Genomic DNA, 19,699 nt, shown 5'->3' with positions numbered 1-19,699 from the left:
CTGACGTTCAAGAAAATACTGACATATTGGGAGCCTCAAAATATTGGCTCGCTTTGTGATGTTAAGGGCAACCCTGTCTTATTTCTCACATGCGGCTTAACCACTTGGGTTATTCCACCCACATCAAACTTCGGTTTCAGATTCCACTCTTTATTATCTGGCTTTGGGGACTTAAAGCAGATTTGTATTCTTTGGCTCCTAATTCTATTGACTGCTCTCACAGCGATGTATTCCAGCACCCTGATATTCTAGTCATTGCAGTAAAGATGCACCACCGGTTGCTTCCCAACTTCATGGTGTGCTGCACCTGTCTATTTGGAAGAGCTGTGGTTGGGCTATAGTTTCAGAAAAGCATGCAGAGAATAAGGCAGGGGTAGAGGTGAGGAGTACAAGGGCTGCACTGTGACATGCCCAGCTTGAGATGTGCAGAAATCAGGATGAGATGGCTATTTAGTTACAAACAGAGGTGTGTTCTTATGAAAAAGAAAAGATGTCCCAGAGGGTGAAGCCTAGAGGCTAATAACTAAGAGGCCCTAGTAACAAGTATCTTGTTGGCTTTCAGAATTCCTACAGACCAGTGGCTGTAATGTGCTCCCCATTCTTTAATTTTTAAAAAATTCTTTTTTAGTGGGAGTGTCTACTGTGGTTACTCTGTCATTATCTCATCATTATATGCTTGATATGGGTGGGGTAGATAACTTGTCTTTTTAGTTTATAGGTCTATGAATCAAAAGGAGCCATCTAGGGAGCCACTTCTACAAGGTGACCTGATGTAAATCATGTGATAAGTGACTTAATGTCTGATGATGTGACGGGAAGTTTGTCTACCAGAGTCTGTGGTGTAATTTTTTGAGGGATGCACACTTAACAAGGAAGAAAGGGAACACAACCAACCAGCTTATCTAGCTAGAAAATGCTCAGTGAATTTGATGATTCATTAGGTAAAAGATTCACAAACAAAATAGTCTCTAAGAACTTTATGAGTAAGTCACTCCTATAGATTGCTAAACTTTTACCACTGTATCAGTCAGGATAAGATATGTTATGCTGTGGTAACAAACAATGCCAGTCTCAGTGGCTTAATCCAACAAAAGCTTATTTCTTGATTATGCTGTATGTTCAGTGCTGGCTGTCAAGGAAGTATGCTTCTTGTAGACACTGAGGGACCCAGACTAATATAAGCTCCATCTTAAAACATGCTTTTATGAAGCAGAGAACATGGCAAAATGCACACGGGCTCTTAAAGTCACATTTTATTTTCATTCACATTTCATTCAGCCATGTCAAATTTTAAAGGGTGTGGAGAAAGCTTATCATACAATATTCTAGGAAAGAAGCAAGCTACAAATATTGCTGAATATTTTATATACTGTAGCTACATATAAAATTATATATTAAATTACATCCCCAGAAAGCAGGACAAATATACTTATTGTATCATCACAGTTCCATGCAGAAATGCCTTGATTGAGTCAGAATTTAATGTTATGTTCTAGGATTTAATTAAAAAGTGTCTACTTGAAGAATGTTTTTTATCTTTCATAAAATGATAGATTTAAAACTATTGATCTCTGTGTTACCTATTCTACCTGGCACACAGATACATACACATGTTATATATTTATTCTAGAATTCTGAGCATGAAAAAAAAATGAATTTTTTAAAAAATCAGATTTTACATGTTTTCTTTCTTTTTATCCGACAATGAGAACTAAATGACTTTATATTTCTCCCCTTTGTCCTAGCTGCCAGGAAACTAAAAGTTAAGTTTATTGCCCTATTACTGAAACTAATCTACTTTAAGTTCTTGATTCATTATCTCATTTTTTTGTCAATTTATTTTTAATCTTTCTATTGTTTTAATATTTATTTTAATATTCACTTAAAGGAATCTTTTATACTGTAAGATACCTCAAATTGCCTATTCAAGGACACATTAATTTATGAGAAATCTATATAAAGTGAAAGTCTGATATAATAATGCATTATAACTCTCTTAGCTTTTAACATCTTTTGTTCATTGCTATACTTCCGGTGCCAAGAACAGTGCTCAATAAATATTTGTTGAATTAATGAATGAATAAATGAGGGAGGGAGGGAGGGAATGAATTTGTTTCATAAGCATGCATGTATGCATGTACACACACACATCTCTACTTTGAAAATTTTGTTCCGGGGGCTCTTTTCCTTAAGAATCATTATTTGAAGAGATAAAGCTAGACTACATGAATTCTTCTAGGTTATTGAGATATATGAAATAAAGACATGGAGATAAATATACGCTCCCAAGAAACAGAAGCTACAGCATATAATAAGAATAGTCGCTTTTACCTAGATGCAAGAGACCTTGGAATAACAATGGTGATTCTTGTCCATTCTTCAAAGTCCCCCGTGTGATATATGGTGGGCTCACTCAGTTCTCGGGAGTTCCCTTCACATCCTTTGCCTGCAGAAGCTGGATAACAGCCTTCTTTCACCAGAAGCCAGGACATACCAGCATCATGAGAATACTGAAGAAGAACCGGGGCAGCACTGCTGAACTGATTGGCACACCCTATGTTTAGCTGTTAAAAAGGAAAAGCAGAATTATACCAGGTTTTAGTTCCAAGTCATCGTTTAACAAATTGGGTGCTACAGCAACCAGGGTCCTTCCTAACAGAGTCTGCATTGCATTGGCAATGATCAGCTCTGCAGCTCAGTTCCAAGCAGACCCTTCCACAGGCTCTGGAAATCTTGTTTAGGCAAAAACAATGTGCACTTTTTCATAGAAAGCTGCATCAGCTGCCCCTTCTGTGTGTTTCCTGGGATTATAGGCAAGAAGAGAGAAGCACAGTATCTGGAGCCTTGGACAAAAGCCAGGAAGCCAAGAAACTGTTTTATTCTCCTTTCCCAGATGGTATAAACAGAAGGAAGCAGAACATGAAGAGCTATCTTCTTCATAATATGAAGGTTACCTGAAGAAAGGGCTGTCCTCTCTGTTTTAGTGAAGCAAACATCTCTATTCTATTTTCTTGTCAAAGCTCAGTAAGAAATCATTGTCAACTTAGATGAAAGAGCTTGTTTTTGCCACAGCATCAAATATGCAAAATAATCCAGAAATAAAACTTTTATTGCTCTGTACACTTAAGTAGAGGAATGTCATCACGAGATTAACAGTATTACAAATTTTTTCAAATGCAACCTAAATCCCAGTGCCCTAACACAAGTATTTTCATTTATGTTTTTCTCTTATTTTTATAAAGAAGTATATATTTTGGTCATATAGTTGAAGTTATCACACTTCTAGAACTCTCCTCCACTTTCTACTTAACATTATTTTATTATTACATGCAACATTGCAAAGAATATATCTTTTTCTTTTTCTCTAGTTCATTTGTTATCACCAGATAAATAAACTCCTAGGAGTAGCATTACTGAGTCAAATGTAGAAACTCTTTAAAATTTCTATTTATATGCAATTTGTCTCAAATGAATCATTTTTATCACAATGTTAAATATTTTTCTACTTCAAGACAGTTTTTTCTAAATTAATAAATGTATATATTATTTTATTAGTTTTAGTTTATACTTTTTAATAATTATAAATGTCACATTCTTTTCCTGGCATTTATTTAATTACATGCTATCATATAAACGATCTGTTCATATCTTATTTCATTTGTTACTGGGAGTGAACATAGAATTTTAGTATATAAGACTATAAACAAAAATAGTCAGATTTTATGGAAAAATTGAAGTAAGGACTCAAACAAACACAATCATGACTAAAGAATAAAGGATGAAGAAAAGGTAGAGCTATAATACTGAGCTAGAACTCAAGGGGTCAAAAAGTTCATCCTTGTGACTATATGGTAGCTTGATTCAGTCTTTCAAAAGAAGATTCCATATTTTCCTTGTTTCTATAGTCCCATCTAGAAAGCATTTCTCAGAAGAACTTAACAATTTGCCAATTAGAAATTTTATTACAATTTATCAATCCGGGTTTTCATTTTCATAGTTAAAGGTCAAGAATATAAGGATCATCTCAGATGTGTGATTAAACTCTTCTAACACAAATTTCTTTTATTATATTACCATTAGTAAGCACAGTCTTTGGTTAGCATGGGGTGAGAATAGTCATTCTGGGCACACGTAGGTTTTGTCTTAGATATATTACTGCCATTGTTCCTAAAGTAGGCAAGTCAATGAAACTTTCAGTTTTGTGTCAAGTTTGTATGTTTTTTGGAAAATTGATCATTTAACCTGCCGCTTAACTGTTAATGTTTTTCTAGGATTCAATTCTTGGTTTTCCTATCTTTGTACTCTATAAATGCTCCCTAATCTCATTCACAATCATAATTTCAAATTTTTTTCTGAATAACTATATTCTACCCCCAGATTTGGCCTCTTCAGGTCCCTAGAGAATGTATATAACTGCTTTCCATGCATTTCATTTCAACAGTCCATAGGTATCTCTAATTCCACATGTCTAAGTCTGTTTTCATCATCCACCATCCTAAAACTAATCCTCCTCAACCTGAATTTCCAATTTCAGTGACTGGAGCCAGAAATGTAGGAGTCATTCTAGAAGCCATTCTATCACCCAATAGGTCACTGAAACCTGTTGACTATATCCCTTTAATGTGTCTCCGACCCACCCACTTAGCTTTATAATGCCCTGTTATGCCTTAATCTGACCTCCTCATTTCTTACTTTGAAGACCACTCTAGCATCCTCAATTTACTCGAAATATATTCAACAATCTGAGCACTTCTCTTTGCCTCCTCCATTATCACACATGTCCAAGTTCTCATCATCTCTTACTTGGATCATTGCAATAGTTACCCAGTTGGTCTTTCTTTCTGTGACCTTGCCTCTGCGAGTGTACTCTCAATGCAGTTGCCAGAGTGATTCTTTAAAAGCCTAAGTCAGAGTATGTCACTCTTCTGCTAGCCATTTTATTCATAGCAGAAGTCAAAGACTGATCTTATTTTTTCTATGTGCCTCCCTTTTCTCACTCTCTTTGCTCTAGTGACAATGGCATCCTTATAGTTTCTTGAACTTTTCAAAGCACGCTCTTATTTCAAGGCCTCTGTTCTTTTTGTTCCCTATGCCCAGGATGCTATTTCCCAGGTTGATGTATGACACCTTCATTTTTTATAGGTCTCAGCTTAAAAGTCATTTTCTAGTGAGGCTAACCCAACAGCCCTTTATAAAATAGTAACCATCTTTCACCACCCTGGTCTACACTCTCTATTTCATTTCATAGCCTAGAACAGAGCCTGGCACACAGCAGAGGCTCTATAAATATTTGCTAGATAAATGAATGAATGTACTTATTGATTCCAGTTTCCCCTGCTGTTAAGTCAACACCCATAATGCTGCCAGAATGATCTTTCTAAAAAACGTAGGTCTGATTCTTGCACTTAATGGATTAAAAATCTTTCATGACTCATTGCTCCTGGGTTAATGTCCAAGTGTCTTAGTGTGTCATATAAACCCAATTAAGATCAACTTTATCTCTCACCTTTGTGGTACATTCTCCAAACACCTTCAAGTTTCCAAAATTTTCATTTTCATTTGCACTTTCATGTATTTCGTATATTTGCACATTTGTTCCCTCTAACTGGAATTTTTCTTCCTCCATTATTCAGCTGGCTAGGTCTCTGTATTTCCGGAGACTTCCAATTTCAACCCATCCATCCATCCATCCATCCATCCATCCATCCATCCATCCATCCATCCATCCAACTAACATATTTCTAGAATATCTGCCACATGCCAGGAGCTATGCTAGGTATTCCTATAACATTCATAGCCTATTTCTACTGTAATGCTCCTGTGACTGTATTGTGACTGATCACTTTTCTGGCTCACTTACTATTTTCTGATCTCCTTGAGGGCTAGGGCCATCTTTTTCATTTCTATATTCCTAGCACCTAGTGTTTGACATGTAGATAAAATGTACCAGCATTGTGTATTTTTGTACAGATGAAGTCAAGTTCTTATTATAGATACCAAATATACATTAATTATCAATCCCTGAATGACCCATATTACATATCTATTACCAACTAAAAGCTACAAATCAATAATTTTCTGCTGGTGCAATTCAAGAATTGAGATTTTCTTAGGCATTACGCATTTTTGCTGATTGTTTAAGTACCTGAAACACTTAATAATATTTTCTTAATTTAGATTTTGTAAACTCCAGAATAACATCTTGCAGAATTTAACAGCTACACTACCCTAATTTTGTGACTAATTAAATCAGTAGGTATCAAATGAGAAACAACATAGTTTTTCTGGCAATGCAGTTCTTATTGCTGTTATTTTATTACCATTTTAGGCAGTACCAACAAATTAATACAGTCATATACTGTTATTAATGGTTTTTCCACTATAGTTTAGCATTAAAATCTAAACAGAGAAGGATAACATTTTACTAATCAACTTCCTTGTTTATAGATCTTTGAAAATTATATTTGAAGAGCTGCCTATAAACATCTGATCTCTTTAATAATTCTATTTGTAAATTATTTAGAATCTGCATCCTGCCGTTATGTAAGGACCATGTAGTTGTGCTAGTTCATTAAAACTGCATTACTTTCGACCCCAGAATTCACCAATGGGATTTTTTCATAAACACAATGAAATTTTGATTAGGCTTCTGAAAAAAGAGCTTGTCAAAATAAATACTTGCTATACATGTTGACATGTTATCACAGTGCTGAAAAAAACAAGCTTTTAAGAGAGTAATGATAATTAAAGTAAAAATTTACTGAATCAAAGGAAGAGAAATTGTTCAGAAATCTTATAGTAAAAATATAAAATAACTCACTAGTCCAAAGAGCACTAGTAAGCTGAAAAGGAGAATTTATCTATTACTGTTCAGAAGAATGAGATTCATTAAGTCACGATCAGATTAAAATCCTATAAGTCAATTTTCTTTTAATTCTGGTAGAGACCATAAGCACTTAAAGAAATTCAATGACAGAGCTACAACTTCTGGGGCTCATTAAAAAATGGCAAGCTGTTTTCCTTATGGGTAGAGCTAAAAAGCTTTGCCATTCTAAGATTATTGAAACTTTTTGTTCAAGTGAGTCCATTCTTTAACAGAATATGAAAAATTTGTGTTCTTTGTCAATTTTGCTTATAAATCTGGAAGATGTCTTTTTCCTTGACCTGTTCTAGGAAGTTTTTGCATAAATACCTTGAACTGTAGCACATATCCAGGTTTCAGAGTCAAATCTCGAGTTACTGCAAATCGATCCCCATCTGATTTTCCAAATACCATGGCTGATGGTGTGGCAGAGCAGAAAGTTTCATTTTTAACCATTCCTTCATTGGCCAACATCAACCACACACTCATTTGATTCATAGGGTAGTCAAAAGCTGGCTTCTCATAAAAGTTCTAACAGAAACAATACAAACAACACAGAAAGGAAATTTGAAAGGTTTCAAAATAAGAAAGGAGTTTTCAGTTCATGACATGCAGCACCATGTACTATTTGTATTTCTAGGAAATATAGCAGAATCCTAAGTTATCGAAGTTTATTTACTGCCATGTATTTTTTTTTCTCCTCATGAGTTAACAACTGAAAATATTTTTTCACTGTGTATCTGAGTTTATATACACACTAATAACCATGCTTGATGACTTGGCTAGACTTCATAGTTTTTTTTTTTTTTAACATAGAAATAATCTGTGAACTAGTAGCACAGAGAAGTAACAAAAAATGAAGTGCAAGTAAAATAATTTAAGTGCAAACAGAAAATTTATATTACATGTTTAAGCACTAGGTCCTTGGGGAAGTGAGAAATTCTTTTAATCTCATCTTCTTTTACAATTTTTTTGTCTTCTTGGAGTTTAGGCATAGAGAAAATACCTGAGGTAAAGTTGGATTGACAACTGGGATGATCTGCTTTTGCTTCTCTGACAGAATGATGATATCATCAATTGCCCACTGGTCGTAGTCCTCCCCTGAGAACACAGGCTGCCACCAGCGGAACCTGGTACAAGGGGTCTTGGCAGCCGCTGGAAGCTCCAGGTAGACAAATCTGCATAAGAGCAAATCATTTATAGTTAGGAAAGAAAAAGCTTTGTTGTTCTTAGCACTGTTAAAATATCAAAAGTAGCAACAAGAGACTGTCTAGTTTTGTTTGATCTACTGATAATTTTGAAAAATTTCTCAGCATAAAAGATCAGACAAGAGGTTTCAAGTTGTAAGCAAGTTTAGCCCTGGTCATGTTTATTTCAATTGGAACTATCTTTTGGAGGCAAATATTTCAACTGCGTTTGATTCATTGAACAATATCTTTTTACTACCATGATAATAGTTATAATGTTTTCCAGAAATACTCAGAAAAAACTGTTCTTATGTATGTTCTTACATTAAAATAGCATTTAAATGTTTTTCAAAATCATTCTTACTTATTGTGGGAAAACATAAATGCACTAAAAATGAAACATAAATCACCCATAATCTACTGCATGGAGTTGGCCTCTGTTAAAATTTTGATATATATCATTAAAACATGTAATCTTTTATGTAGGTGAGATATACATATAATTCGATATCCTATAGTTTAAAACTTAATATTATAAGCACATTCTCATGCCAGTAAAATTATTTCTTAAGGTCACTTTTCTGTCTATATACTTTTATATCACACAGACATGCTATTATTTATTTCACTTTTCCCTATTATAAATAGTTCTGTGATGAAAATCTTTATGCCTAAAGCTTTATCTACACCTCACTTTATTTCTTAAGGTAAGATTCCTGGAAACAGAATTACCAGGTCAAACAAACTGCTCATGTTCAAGGCTCTTGATTTGTCCAAATTCCTTCTGGAAGGGTTATAACGATTTGCTGGATGACATGAGAGCACCTGTCTTGTTGCTCTCATGTGGAGAAAACACTTGGCGTTATCTTTTAAAAAATGACCATTTGACTGTTGAAAAATGGTATATCCAACAGAGGTTGGATATTATTCATATCTTATTAAACATCTATGTTTCCTCTTTTGTAACGTCTTTCATTCTTTTATTCATTTTTATATCAGGATCTTAGTGTTTTTCTTATTTTGTATAAGCCCTTTACAGGGACATTAACTTTTTGTTTTTCATAATGGTTGCAAATATTTTCTGTTTCTTTCTTTTCATTTCTTTCTATGTTCATTGACATGTATATGTTACATGTGTACATAGTTTTACATCTGTATGTAGTATATGTCTATGTAAGTAGTCTTTTTTTGTTAATTCTTCCATTGAATTTATGTTTGGAAAGTTTATATCTTTTCTCCAAATCAAATAGTAATCTAAATGTTTAAATATTTAACTAGCCTTCAACAGTTTTTGATGATGTAAGGTGGTAATCTAGATATTTTTCCCCATGAGCCTACCCATTTTGTTTTAAACACCAGGTGATTGAATAACTATTTCTTTCTCATTGATAATTGATGCATCTTTTTTTCATATATAAGTTCTTGTATATTTGAATTAATTTCTGGGTCATCTATTTGGCTTTACTGTTTATTCTGTCTATCCATGCACTGGTATCATTCTGTTTTAGTTATTTAGGTTATACAACCTGTTTTAATATCATGTAGGGCATTCCTTTATATTTTTTCCCAAAGTTTAAATTATTTTTGTCAGTTTACATTTCTAGATATAAAGTTTTGACAAAAATACCAGTAAGATTTTGATTGGAATTGCATTACATATAAATGAAAGGATAAATTCATATCGTAATATTCAGTTTTCCTGTCCAGAGATGCTGTATTATTTTCCATTTGTTTGTTTTCTTTTCTATCTCTGAAGGGAATTTTGAAGTTTTGTAGTTTTCTTTAGAGAGTCTTAGAATTTCTGTTAGTTATTCCTTATATTTATTTATGTATTAGCCATCGCGAATCGGGTATTTTTTCTGATATCTTCCAACTCAGAATTTCTTAACCATTTTAGTGTCATAAACTCTTTGAAAATGTGGTGAAATATTCTGTATCTAAAGATAAATTCTCATAAAAATAAAGCAGAACATTTCTGGAATAATCTAGTCACTTAACTGGACTCTTACTAATTTCCAGATTGACAATGGGAAATATAATTTGAATTATTTAAAATTGTTTTTAAAACCACTTTTGCACCATTATCAATTCCCCCTCTACTATACTGGGAGAATCAGCGCGTTCTCTCTCTCACTCACCACTCCTGACTTTCTCCCTGGATGTTACATTTCTTGTTTTACTCAGTTGTCTCTTCTTTGGTTTCTGCTTTTCCCATTCATCCTTAGAAAAAATGCTCATAGTTGGTCTCTCTGAACATCTATTTGTGTTATATTATGGAAAGTTATATCACTTTTAAATGACTCAATGTTTTAAAACAATAAATTTATGAACTTTCAATCTACAGAATAGCTATATTTTAAGTAGCATTCTGAAATATATTTAATTTATAAGAAATGAATTTATCTATTCTTCAAAAACTTTTTTCAATAAAACAAGGTTCATTTATAAAATGTAAAACAGACAACTTTAGTATGTTAAAGCTTAATACCTGCAGCTCAATATATATATATAAAACTTTGTGTGTTAAAGTGTAAATACAGAAATTATAAAAAGGGATGCTCTAAAAGTGATATCTTTGAGTAGATTTTAATGACACATATTAAAATATAAAGTACACATATAGAATTTCAAAATACTACATAATTGCAACATAACTAATTTAAATAGATATAAATACAATGATTGCCTGGTATTGGTATTGAACATGAGTCGTTTTCCCAAACTCTTTAACAGTCATTGCCTAAGGTATTTTATTACATATATTCTCCATCCATCAAAATAAAGACAGGGATGGGCCAGTGAAAAATTTAAGAAATTCTAAGCTCCACAGATTCATTTATATACTGTCTAGGACTAGCCCTGGGTGCAGCCATATGAAAACTTTTAACAGAATACACCTTACTATTAAATATAATAGATGAACATATTTAGTATGTACATTAAAAAAACCCAAATGGGAAGAGTGAGCTTGGACCATCCCTATAAAACAGAGTTTCCTTGGGAAAACAATAGTCAATTGTCTCTTTTCTTCTAGTCACACTTTTTTCTCAAATTCTTTAAAAATTCAAATATGAATAAAATGTTTTCTGTCCAGAAGCTTAAATGAAATTAAATGTTTATATAGTGGGCTATCATTCATGTCAGATATTTACTAGTTTGTCTATTTTTGTAATAGTTAACTATATTTTGGAAATGCCTCAACAACAGTGTGATCTTTACCATTCTTAGAAACCACCAGATGGCCGTTGGGGGTGGTTACCTGGGTTTGCTGAAGTCTGAGAAGTACATCTCTGCCAGCAGGTGCCACTGGATGCCCCCGTTGTTGCTGTACTGAAGGAGGATGCCTTCCTCTCTGCTGTCAGGCTTGTTGCATGCAGCACTCTCTCCGCCTATCTGGATGTAGAACTGGATGAAGTCCACCCAAGAAGTGTCCAGATCCCAGCTCACTAGCTGTCTTTTCCCAGCCTTTCCAAAGGACATAAAAATCAAAGATTCTGTCATCTGGAAGCTCTTTAGCATTTTGTTGTTTGGTTTCAAATTCACACGAGCATCTTAGCACTATGTGGAGATGATTTTGTCCTCATTCATTGTTGAGAGGAGCAAGTTATACCATTTAAATGTCTTTACACTGGTCATGGTAACTGTTCCTGGATAGATTCAATTAGTCTCTACATCACCGATTCTCAGACTTGGCTATGAGATCCTTGGGAACTGCTAATTACGAACTAGTTAAAAACTAATTTAAATTAAAACACTTACCATATTTGCTTAGTAAATCTCATCCAGGCAGAGTCAGGGAGAAAAAATCCATACACTTTGAGATCAGTTGAAGTTGGGTTTGAATCTCAGCCCATTATTCATGCTGTTCATTAGCTGTGTGACCTTTCTGCACTTTGATTTTCCCTGAAGTTACAATATGGGTAGTAACACCTTTCTTATAGGGTGTTTTGACAATTTGATGAAATAATATGTCGTGTGAAACTTGCGACCACTCTATGGTTTCTTTGCGTCTTAAAAATACTAAAAATTCCATCAAATCCAGCAACTTCATTTGCTTAGTATGTACCCTGCATGACACAGTCCTGTTGTGAGGTATTAGATACAACTTGACAAGGTTTGTCATCATTCCTCTTGTATGTAAATGGTTTTGTGCTAATGGGATTGAAAAAAAGGTTTGATTATGAGAAACTTCTACGGAAACAGATTCTGCCAAAGCTAATCCATGGTCTGCTCTGGACTTGGCCTGGAGAACTCTCAAGTAGTTCGATTAAAAATTGGGAAGAAAAACTGAGATAGGATACACAATATAGAGAAAAGTGACTTCTTCCCACACTTATAATTTAAACCTAACTTTAATCTATTAAGTAAATTAACAAAGGGCTTCAGTTATTAAGAGTCTCAGGGGAAATACCTGGGGATAATTAAAAGAGTACAAGTTGCTGAAAGATCTAAAGCCAATTAAGAGAATCTCCCCCTCAAAAAGAGGATTCCAGTCAAACAAGAACTTAATCCTGACATAGGAATTTATTCCTAGGAATACTCAATTTTAAGTATGTGTTTGAGGAAATCTTTAAAGTAATATTCATTTTCAACATGGTATAGGCACTTTTTTCTTGTTGATTTGAAATAGTGTAAATGAGAAACACCTCAGATAGTATTATAATCTGGTCGAGAATTTTCATCCTTCATGATCATTACAAGAAGAATGATTTTGAGATGTAAAACTATAGAATCTAGCTGGTTAATTAAAACCCAACAAATTTCCATGAAAAACTTAGCAAAAGCCAGAAGGATAAAGATCTAAGGTGAGGGGAATTATAAAAATCCAGTTAACACAATTAGCTGGTTGGAATGATTGGTCTATTGTGAAATTTATAGAGTAGTGTTGTTTTTCCAGGAGACTACGATGTTGGTCTACATAGGTTTATAAAGAGTGTTTTGTAAGATTTTTTTTTTTTAAATGATGAAAAATATCACACAAATGCTTGTTTTGGCACTGAAGACTTTTTTTCCTAGAGAATAGCACAAATCATTTTCTTTTGTTCAGTGAACTGAACTGCTGAACATTGTTTTAAAGAGAGAAAAAAAGAAAAAAAGGAAATGTCTCTTGGCAAACATTTTTTCAGAATTCACAATTTGATGGAACACATGTTTTGCAGTTATGCTATTATACTACAATTGATGTATCTATGTGTGTATGTGTAGACATTAACATACATGCAATATGCGCATGCATATGCGTTGGAGCATAGGTTGAGGATCTCCTCCTTCCAGGAGTGTGGAAAATGACTCCCAATTACCCCCCAACATTCAAGGTTAAAATAGCTTACTGCTTTAAGGATTTAGACAAAATAAAACAAATTTTAAAGAAATGCCTTCAGACTTCAGAGTCTTTAAAACAAAACTTCTAAAACACTTCATAAAACTTTACCTTTTGCCTCCCATTAAAATCTTCTTTAATCAAATGCCACTAGAAAAAATAATTCTACTATATGTATTTGAAAATAATCATTTCCTTAGGACCCTTTGCTGTTTTCCAATTTTCATTCACACATTCATTCCTTTCCTCAACAAATATTACTGAGTGCCAGTTTTACCAGGCATAATATCTCATTTTACGAGAATAAACTTGAGAGTACATGGGTATGTGCAGTGACAATAATGACAACTTAGGGCTGTAGACCAAGTTATATTCCATGTTGACCTCATTTAGTCACATAAGCATTTATCAATTCTCCAATCTATTCAATCTCAAGGGTATTTATTGGTGTGTAAAAGCCTAGCAGATAGCATGCATTTCTGAGTTATATATCTTATCTAGAATTGGCTTAGCCAGTAGGACTCTATATCTTGGTGGGTACTGTGAGAATGAAAATATGATCTATCTCTGTATAGAACACAGATGAGAGAAAAATTCAAAAAAAGGAGAATTCAGTATAGTTTGCCATAGTTCCAGAAAGCTTCACGGAAGCAGCACAATTTGAGCAGGACACTGCAAGGTTTACATGGATGCACAGACAATGAAAGGCCAGATTGGTAGGCAGAGAGACTAAGCGATGACAGGGAAATTGGCAGAATGTGAGATGATGAGGAGACCTTGTTTGGGGCAGACGGCTCATGTTTGGAAAAATAAAATAAGTTATTTATTCAGGGCAGCAGTTTTGGAGATCGTCTGGAACATCTGTGCTGGAACACTGACAGGACAGAAGCATGTTTTTAGATAAATTAATCTAGGGTGGTTTGCGAAAGGTCTAAGGAAACTTCCTTTGGGTTATTGCCTCTTCTCTAGCTCAATCATGCTGGCTGGTGGAGGCTGCGAAACTGTCAATACATCTCTGCCAAAGGAGTGAGTATGTGACTCTCGCTATGCCAATCACAGTACACCATTCCCGCGGACACTGTGATTGGCCAATCAGAAACCTTCCCCAGATTTTCCAATGGAGCTGCTTAGAAAGCTCTGTGGCCATGGTTCTACTCTCATAATGATAGCTGACCTGAAAACACTCTACTCACATGGAGAGAACTCTGTGAGCTTTGAGTTTCAGGTTCCAGTTATCTCTGAGATCAGTTTTATCTAAGCCCTCCCTGTGTTTTGATTACATGAACCAAATTTCCTCTTTTTTTTTTTTTTTTTTTTTTTTTTTAGCTTAAGCTAGTTTCTTATTTAGAATTCAAAGATGTGACTAAGAGAAAAAAGGTAAGGAAAAAAAATACATATTTTGGCAAAAATTTAAGGAGAAAGCTGAATTGGGCTGAAAGCTTTTGAAATGCTGATTTTAAGTTAGTAGCATGGCATATATAGGGAAATAGTCAATGATAACAATTTGTAATTTAGTCTCATGAAATGTAATTATAATAGCTAACACTTATTGAGCTATTTCTATGTTCCCAACAGTATTCTTTATACTTGCATTAACTCACTTAATCCTCCTAACATCCCACTTTATAGTCAAGAAAACTGAGGTACACAAAGATGTTATAACTGCAAGATGAACCAATTAATAAGCTTTGGAGTCCACGTATAAACCCAGGTAGTTTGACTCCAGAGATCATCATAAATTAAGTGTAAGGAATAGTGATATGTAACTTTATATGTTTAAACTGTCTGTGTGTACATACACATGTTTACTGGGATATTTGTGTACATATTGGTTAAGGATTCATAATCTTTTTTTAAACTGATGCTTAAGGGAGGCACAATTTTCCCATTTCTGCACAATCATACAGTGTAACTGGATCTCTGCAATGTATATTGGTCATATACATTTGACCAATGTTTTGACTATTATCTCTAACAATAATGACCCAGGGACCTTCAATTTCAGTGGATAGCAAATATTAAATGGAATCCATCCCTGATTTTCTATCATTCCCTACCTTGTTTACCTGCTGATTCTTTGTTCTACACCTGCATCAAAACAAAACCTGAACCTATTTTTGCATGTGCATAAATTAACTTGTTTGAGATTTTTGCCCTAAAAGATTCCCCAATATATTTGTCCTATGGCACATCACCTACACCTGTGTACTTGTTACGTGACGAAGAGTGGAATATTTCCAGTTGTCCTAGAATTGCTGGCTCTTGTCTTTGCTGAAAGAAGTGGCGTTAAGCACCCCATATTATAAAGAGAGCTGCCAATAATTGGGGTTAAACATGTTGCTAAGGTTGTAGAACAGGAACAGTTTCCCTTCTAATTCTTTTGAAGACGATATGAAGAGATGACTTGGAGGAGGGAGGAAGAAAAGAATGTCCCACGTAGTCTGCAGAATGGAGGTGGTTCTCCCTCCCCCATCCCTAACCAAGTAACATGGGTTGGGGTTGTTCCAAGAGAATCTGTCTTAGAGATTCTGGCTGGTACCTCAGTACCTAGGTTGGCATCTATTGACCTGTCTGCCTAACCAGGTGCTGCCACTGAGGAAGCTGAACACTGCAAGAAAAACTTCTATGCAATCTCTGTTATAAACTTTATGTTTGTGCACCCCAAACTCATATGTTGAAAGCCTAACTCTCAAAGGAATGGTATTAGGAGGTGGGGCCTATGGCAGGTAATTAAGTTATTTGGTAGAACCCTTATGATAGGATTAATGCTCTTATAGGAAAAGACATGAGAGAGCCTGTTTTTTATTTCTCTCCTCTTTCCACTGTGTGAGGACAAAGAGAAGACGGCATCTACAAATCAGGAAGTGGGTCCTCACTAGACACCAAATCAGCTGGTGTCTTGATCTGGGACTTTCCAGCTTTCAAAGGTGTGAGAAATGAATGTTTGCCTTTTAAGCCACACAACAATATTTTTAATGGTATTTTATATATGATATTTTTGTTACAGTAGCTTAAGTTGACTAAGATAGTCCCACAACAGCAGATGCCACCAGCAGCCACCAAACTGAGCCAAAATGGGACCCAAGATGTTTGCTCACTATGGAGAGCTGACCAGTTCCCTAGGAACAGCTCTGCACATCCTCACCCCCATTAATCCTCCTTCCCCCAATCATATTCTTGACGTTAATTGACTGACAAATTTAATAAACACAGAAGTGCTTTCTATGTGTTAGGCACTGTGTTACGTGATTTGTAAGTATACTAATGCATTTAATCCGCATAATACCCTAATGAGGCAGACACTTATTATCTCCACTTTACACATGAAGAAACCAAATCATAGAGAGGGGTTAAGGAATTTGCTCCAAGTCATACAGCTGGAAGTGGCAGAATCAAACTGAAGCAGATAGTCTGGTTACAGTTGCTGCTCTTAAACTTTAAGCTCTACCACCTTTACCCCCACTCATACCCTTACCCACAGGCCCGCATGTTTACACACCCTCCAAAGGCTGGGTTGAGAAGAGACCAAGACCCTGCCTCACTCAAAGACCTCCAAAACACAAGCCTAGTTGGCCCTAGTGGAAAGGAAAGCAATGAGATTTAAATCAGGTACAAGAGGGACAGCATTTTTAAACTGGTTTAACCCAGATTTGTAGTACCCCAAAACAATCATAAAACTATAAACGTTTCCCAGATGTAGTTAGGGATAGGAATTTCACAAAGCCCAGTTAGAAACAAGAAATGTGGGGAAAAATAAAACCATCTCATATTTGTACCCTCTAAGTTCAGACTGCTCCACAAATTAGTCACACATTCAAATAGCCATTGCTCTGATCATTATTCCCATATCTTAGTCACGATACAGTCAAAACTTATCCCCAGCTCTTAGTCATACCTTGCTGAAATACAGAGATGATCCAGAAGAGATGACCCCACACCCTTGCTCTGGTTTGACAATTTCTCCCCCAATAACTTCTTGCCAGTCTGACTCCCAACCATTCTGATTCTCAAAATCTGACATAATCGTAGAAGGAAGAGCAGCTTCTGGGTGGCATTCAGTGCCTTGATACCGCTGGTCACACCTATGAGAGAGGATGCCAAGTAACAAGTCACAGTCTCATCTATGCGTGTCCTGGCCCTGCGACCTACAACATTTTCAGTGTCTCCCTTCTGCTCTGGACTCAGCATTCATGTGTCTAGTGTCTACAGTGTTTAATCTACAGTATGTGATAGAAATAACCTTCAGTTTTTCACACTGCAAAAAAATAATCCTTTCTTAAAAGAAATAGTGCTGTAACAGTAGAATTGAGGCATCGAGTTTATGAAGAAGGATATGGGTGTGTGCATAAGTGCATGGCAAGTGAGGGGGGAGGGAGGATAGTGGGATTTTCTTGTAGCCTTAAAACGTCACATATAAATGTTTGTTCAACCAACATGTAACTCTGGCCACATTTTAAAGTTCCTCTTTCTAATTAAATTACATCTCTTTTCAAGTCTTTAAGTATTCAAGTGTGTTCCTATCTCATCCTCATTAGTGATAATCACCATCTACCCTTGTATACAACCTTGAGCTTCTGGCGAAGTGGGGTAGGAGAGTGTGCAGCAGCTGTTTGACTAGTGCTTTAAGACTGACAGGGGAAAAAAGGAAACAATTGTAAGGCTCTTTTAACTAACTACCCAATAGGACTTTGGGGTTAATTAATTAAACTCTGAAAATAGATTAGATTTTGAAGTTTAGAATATATGGCTTTACACTAATTTAAATGCAATAATATCTTTCACATCTAAAATAAGAACAGAAAGGAGGCTCATTTTCTTTTGGCTATTTCATTATTTATCAGTCTATCTATATAACTCTGAAAACGACTGCTGTAGTATCCCTACAAACACAAATTCTGGGAGCAGAGGATCCATCACACTTTCCGACGCTGGTACCTGCACATGCCGTGGTCACACGAGCCATGCCCATTGCACATGTTTGGGCACTGCTGTCCGATGTAGATGCTGTCTAAAGCCCACTCATCTTGGGCTGTGTAATAGCTCTGACTCCAACGGAAGCGGGTGGCACCAGACCTAGAAGCAAGGTACAGTAATAAAGATGGTATTTTAATTGACGTGTGGTAGTATTACAAAGAATGTCAGAGTTCAAAATCTTTCATATAACTAACTTTCTGAAACTTATATTTAGCTGCCAGTTTTTTTTAGTATTTTAATTTCTACTGTTATTATCCAATTCAAAATTCTTCATGAAGAAAAGTTAAAAAGAAATCTGCTTATTTTGTATATGCCTCAATCTTAATTTGAGACATTTTAAAGAAAAACAAAATATCAGATTTTTTTGTTGTTGCACAGAGATTTGATGCTAGGAAAAGTAAAAAAGAATATTTAGGAAAAATAAAGACATATGCTAAACGGCCTCTCTTTCACAAACAAAAATGTGAGGTATTTAACTTAGAGTAATACAATTTCTTACAATAAACACATCAGTGGTTATTGGAAGATTTCTAGTTAGCTCTCAATATGAAATGAAAGTTTTGTCTGTGGGTATTTTTTGGGGCTTGAGAACATCTGGGTGCTAAACTTAGCTTATTATTTCTGAAACACTAACTTGCTTAGGTTTCATGAACAAGCTGATATTTAGTGGAGATAAAAAGTTGAACAATCCATTACACATAGAGAAACACTTGAGACCTTGATTAATCTAAACCAGATATAAAGTCAAAAGATGAGGATAATTTGAGAGCAATGTCAAGGTTTCCATTCACTGACAATCATAAGAAATTCTTTTAAAATCATATCATATTTTTCACCTCTAGGAATTTTCAGGGATCCATTATTAGTTCTTTTTGGTCAAAGTGCAAAACAAAAGAAAACAAAAAGGATTTGCAGAATTAACGTGAATACTCAGTTCCATTGATTAAACTCTTCCCAAGTGCACTATCTGCAGATACACTTGATCTTAACAGTTCTAAATGATCCATTAAAGTCTACTGCATCAATCACCCACATATTAAATACTTGCTAAGTACATAATAGATTGTTAAAATCCAGCCTTATTGTTTATTGTTTACCAATGATCTGTGGCTAATAGATTGCATTTTCATTCTTAGTAGAATAATTCCATACTCATTGAGGTATGTCTAGTAGACATAAGTTTGCTGCATATCAGAGCTCATCATGGTACATACAGTAAGAGAGATGCACTTCCTCTATGGGAATAGTTTATATTTGTAACATAATAGCCAACACAATTTTCATATTCCCATTAAGAAATACTCTTTAGAAAAGCCTCCTATAAAAGTAAATATATTGTTTTTAGAGCATAGAGCC

General features: G+C 35.0%; 1 protein-coding gene across 2 annotated transcripts in view; it reads right to left on the bottom strand.

The window, feature by feature from the left end:
• Positions 1–19,699, bottom strand: part of RELN (reelin) — a 456,216-nt gene that overhangs the window by 91,640 nt on the left and 344,877 nt on the right. For both annotated transcript variants that reach the window (XM_016145914.2, XM_016145915.2), the window contains exons 23-28: positions 18,305–18,442; positions 17,265–17,451; positions 11,309–11,514; positions 7,869–8,040; positions 7,193–7,393; positions 2,332–2,564 (exon numbers count right to left, since the gene is read on the bottom strand). In XM_016145914.2, coding sequence (XP_016001400.2) covers positions 2,332–2,564; positions 7,193–7,393; positions 7,869–8,040; positions 11,309–11,514; positions 17,265–17,451; positions 18,305–18,442 — 1,137 coding nt within the window. The remainder of the gene's footprint in view (positions 1–2,331; positions 2,565–7,192; positions 7,394–7,868; positions 8,041–11,308; positions 11,515–17,264; positions 17,452–18,304; positions 18,443–19,699) is intronic.

The sequence above is a fragment of the Rousettus aegyptiacus genome, unplaced genomic scaffold, assembly GCF_014176215.1.
Source record: "Rousettus aegyptiacus isolate mRouAeg1 unplaced genomic scaffold, mRouAeg1.p scaffold_m13_p_13, whole genome shotgun sequence".
In the NCBI taxonomy this organism is placed as follows: Eukaryota; Metazoa; Chordata; class Mammalia; order Chiroptera; family Pteropodidae; genus Rousettus; species Rousettus aegyptiacus.
Note: the sequence above shows the minus strand (reverse complement) of the source record. Positions and strands in the feature narration are given on the sequence as shown.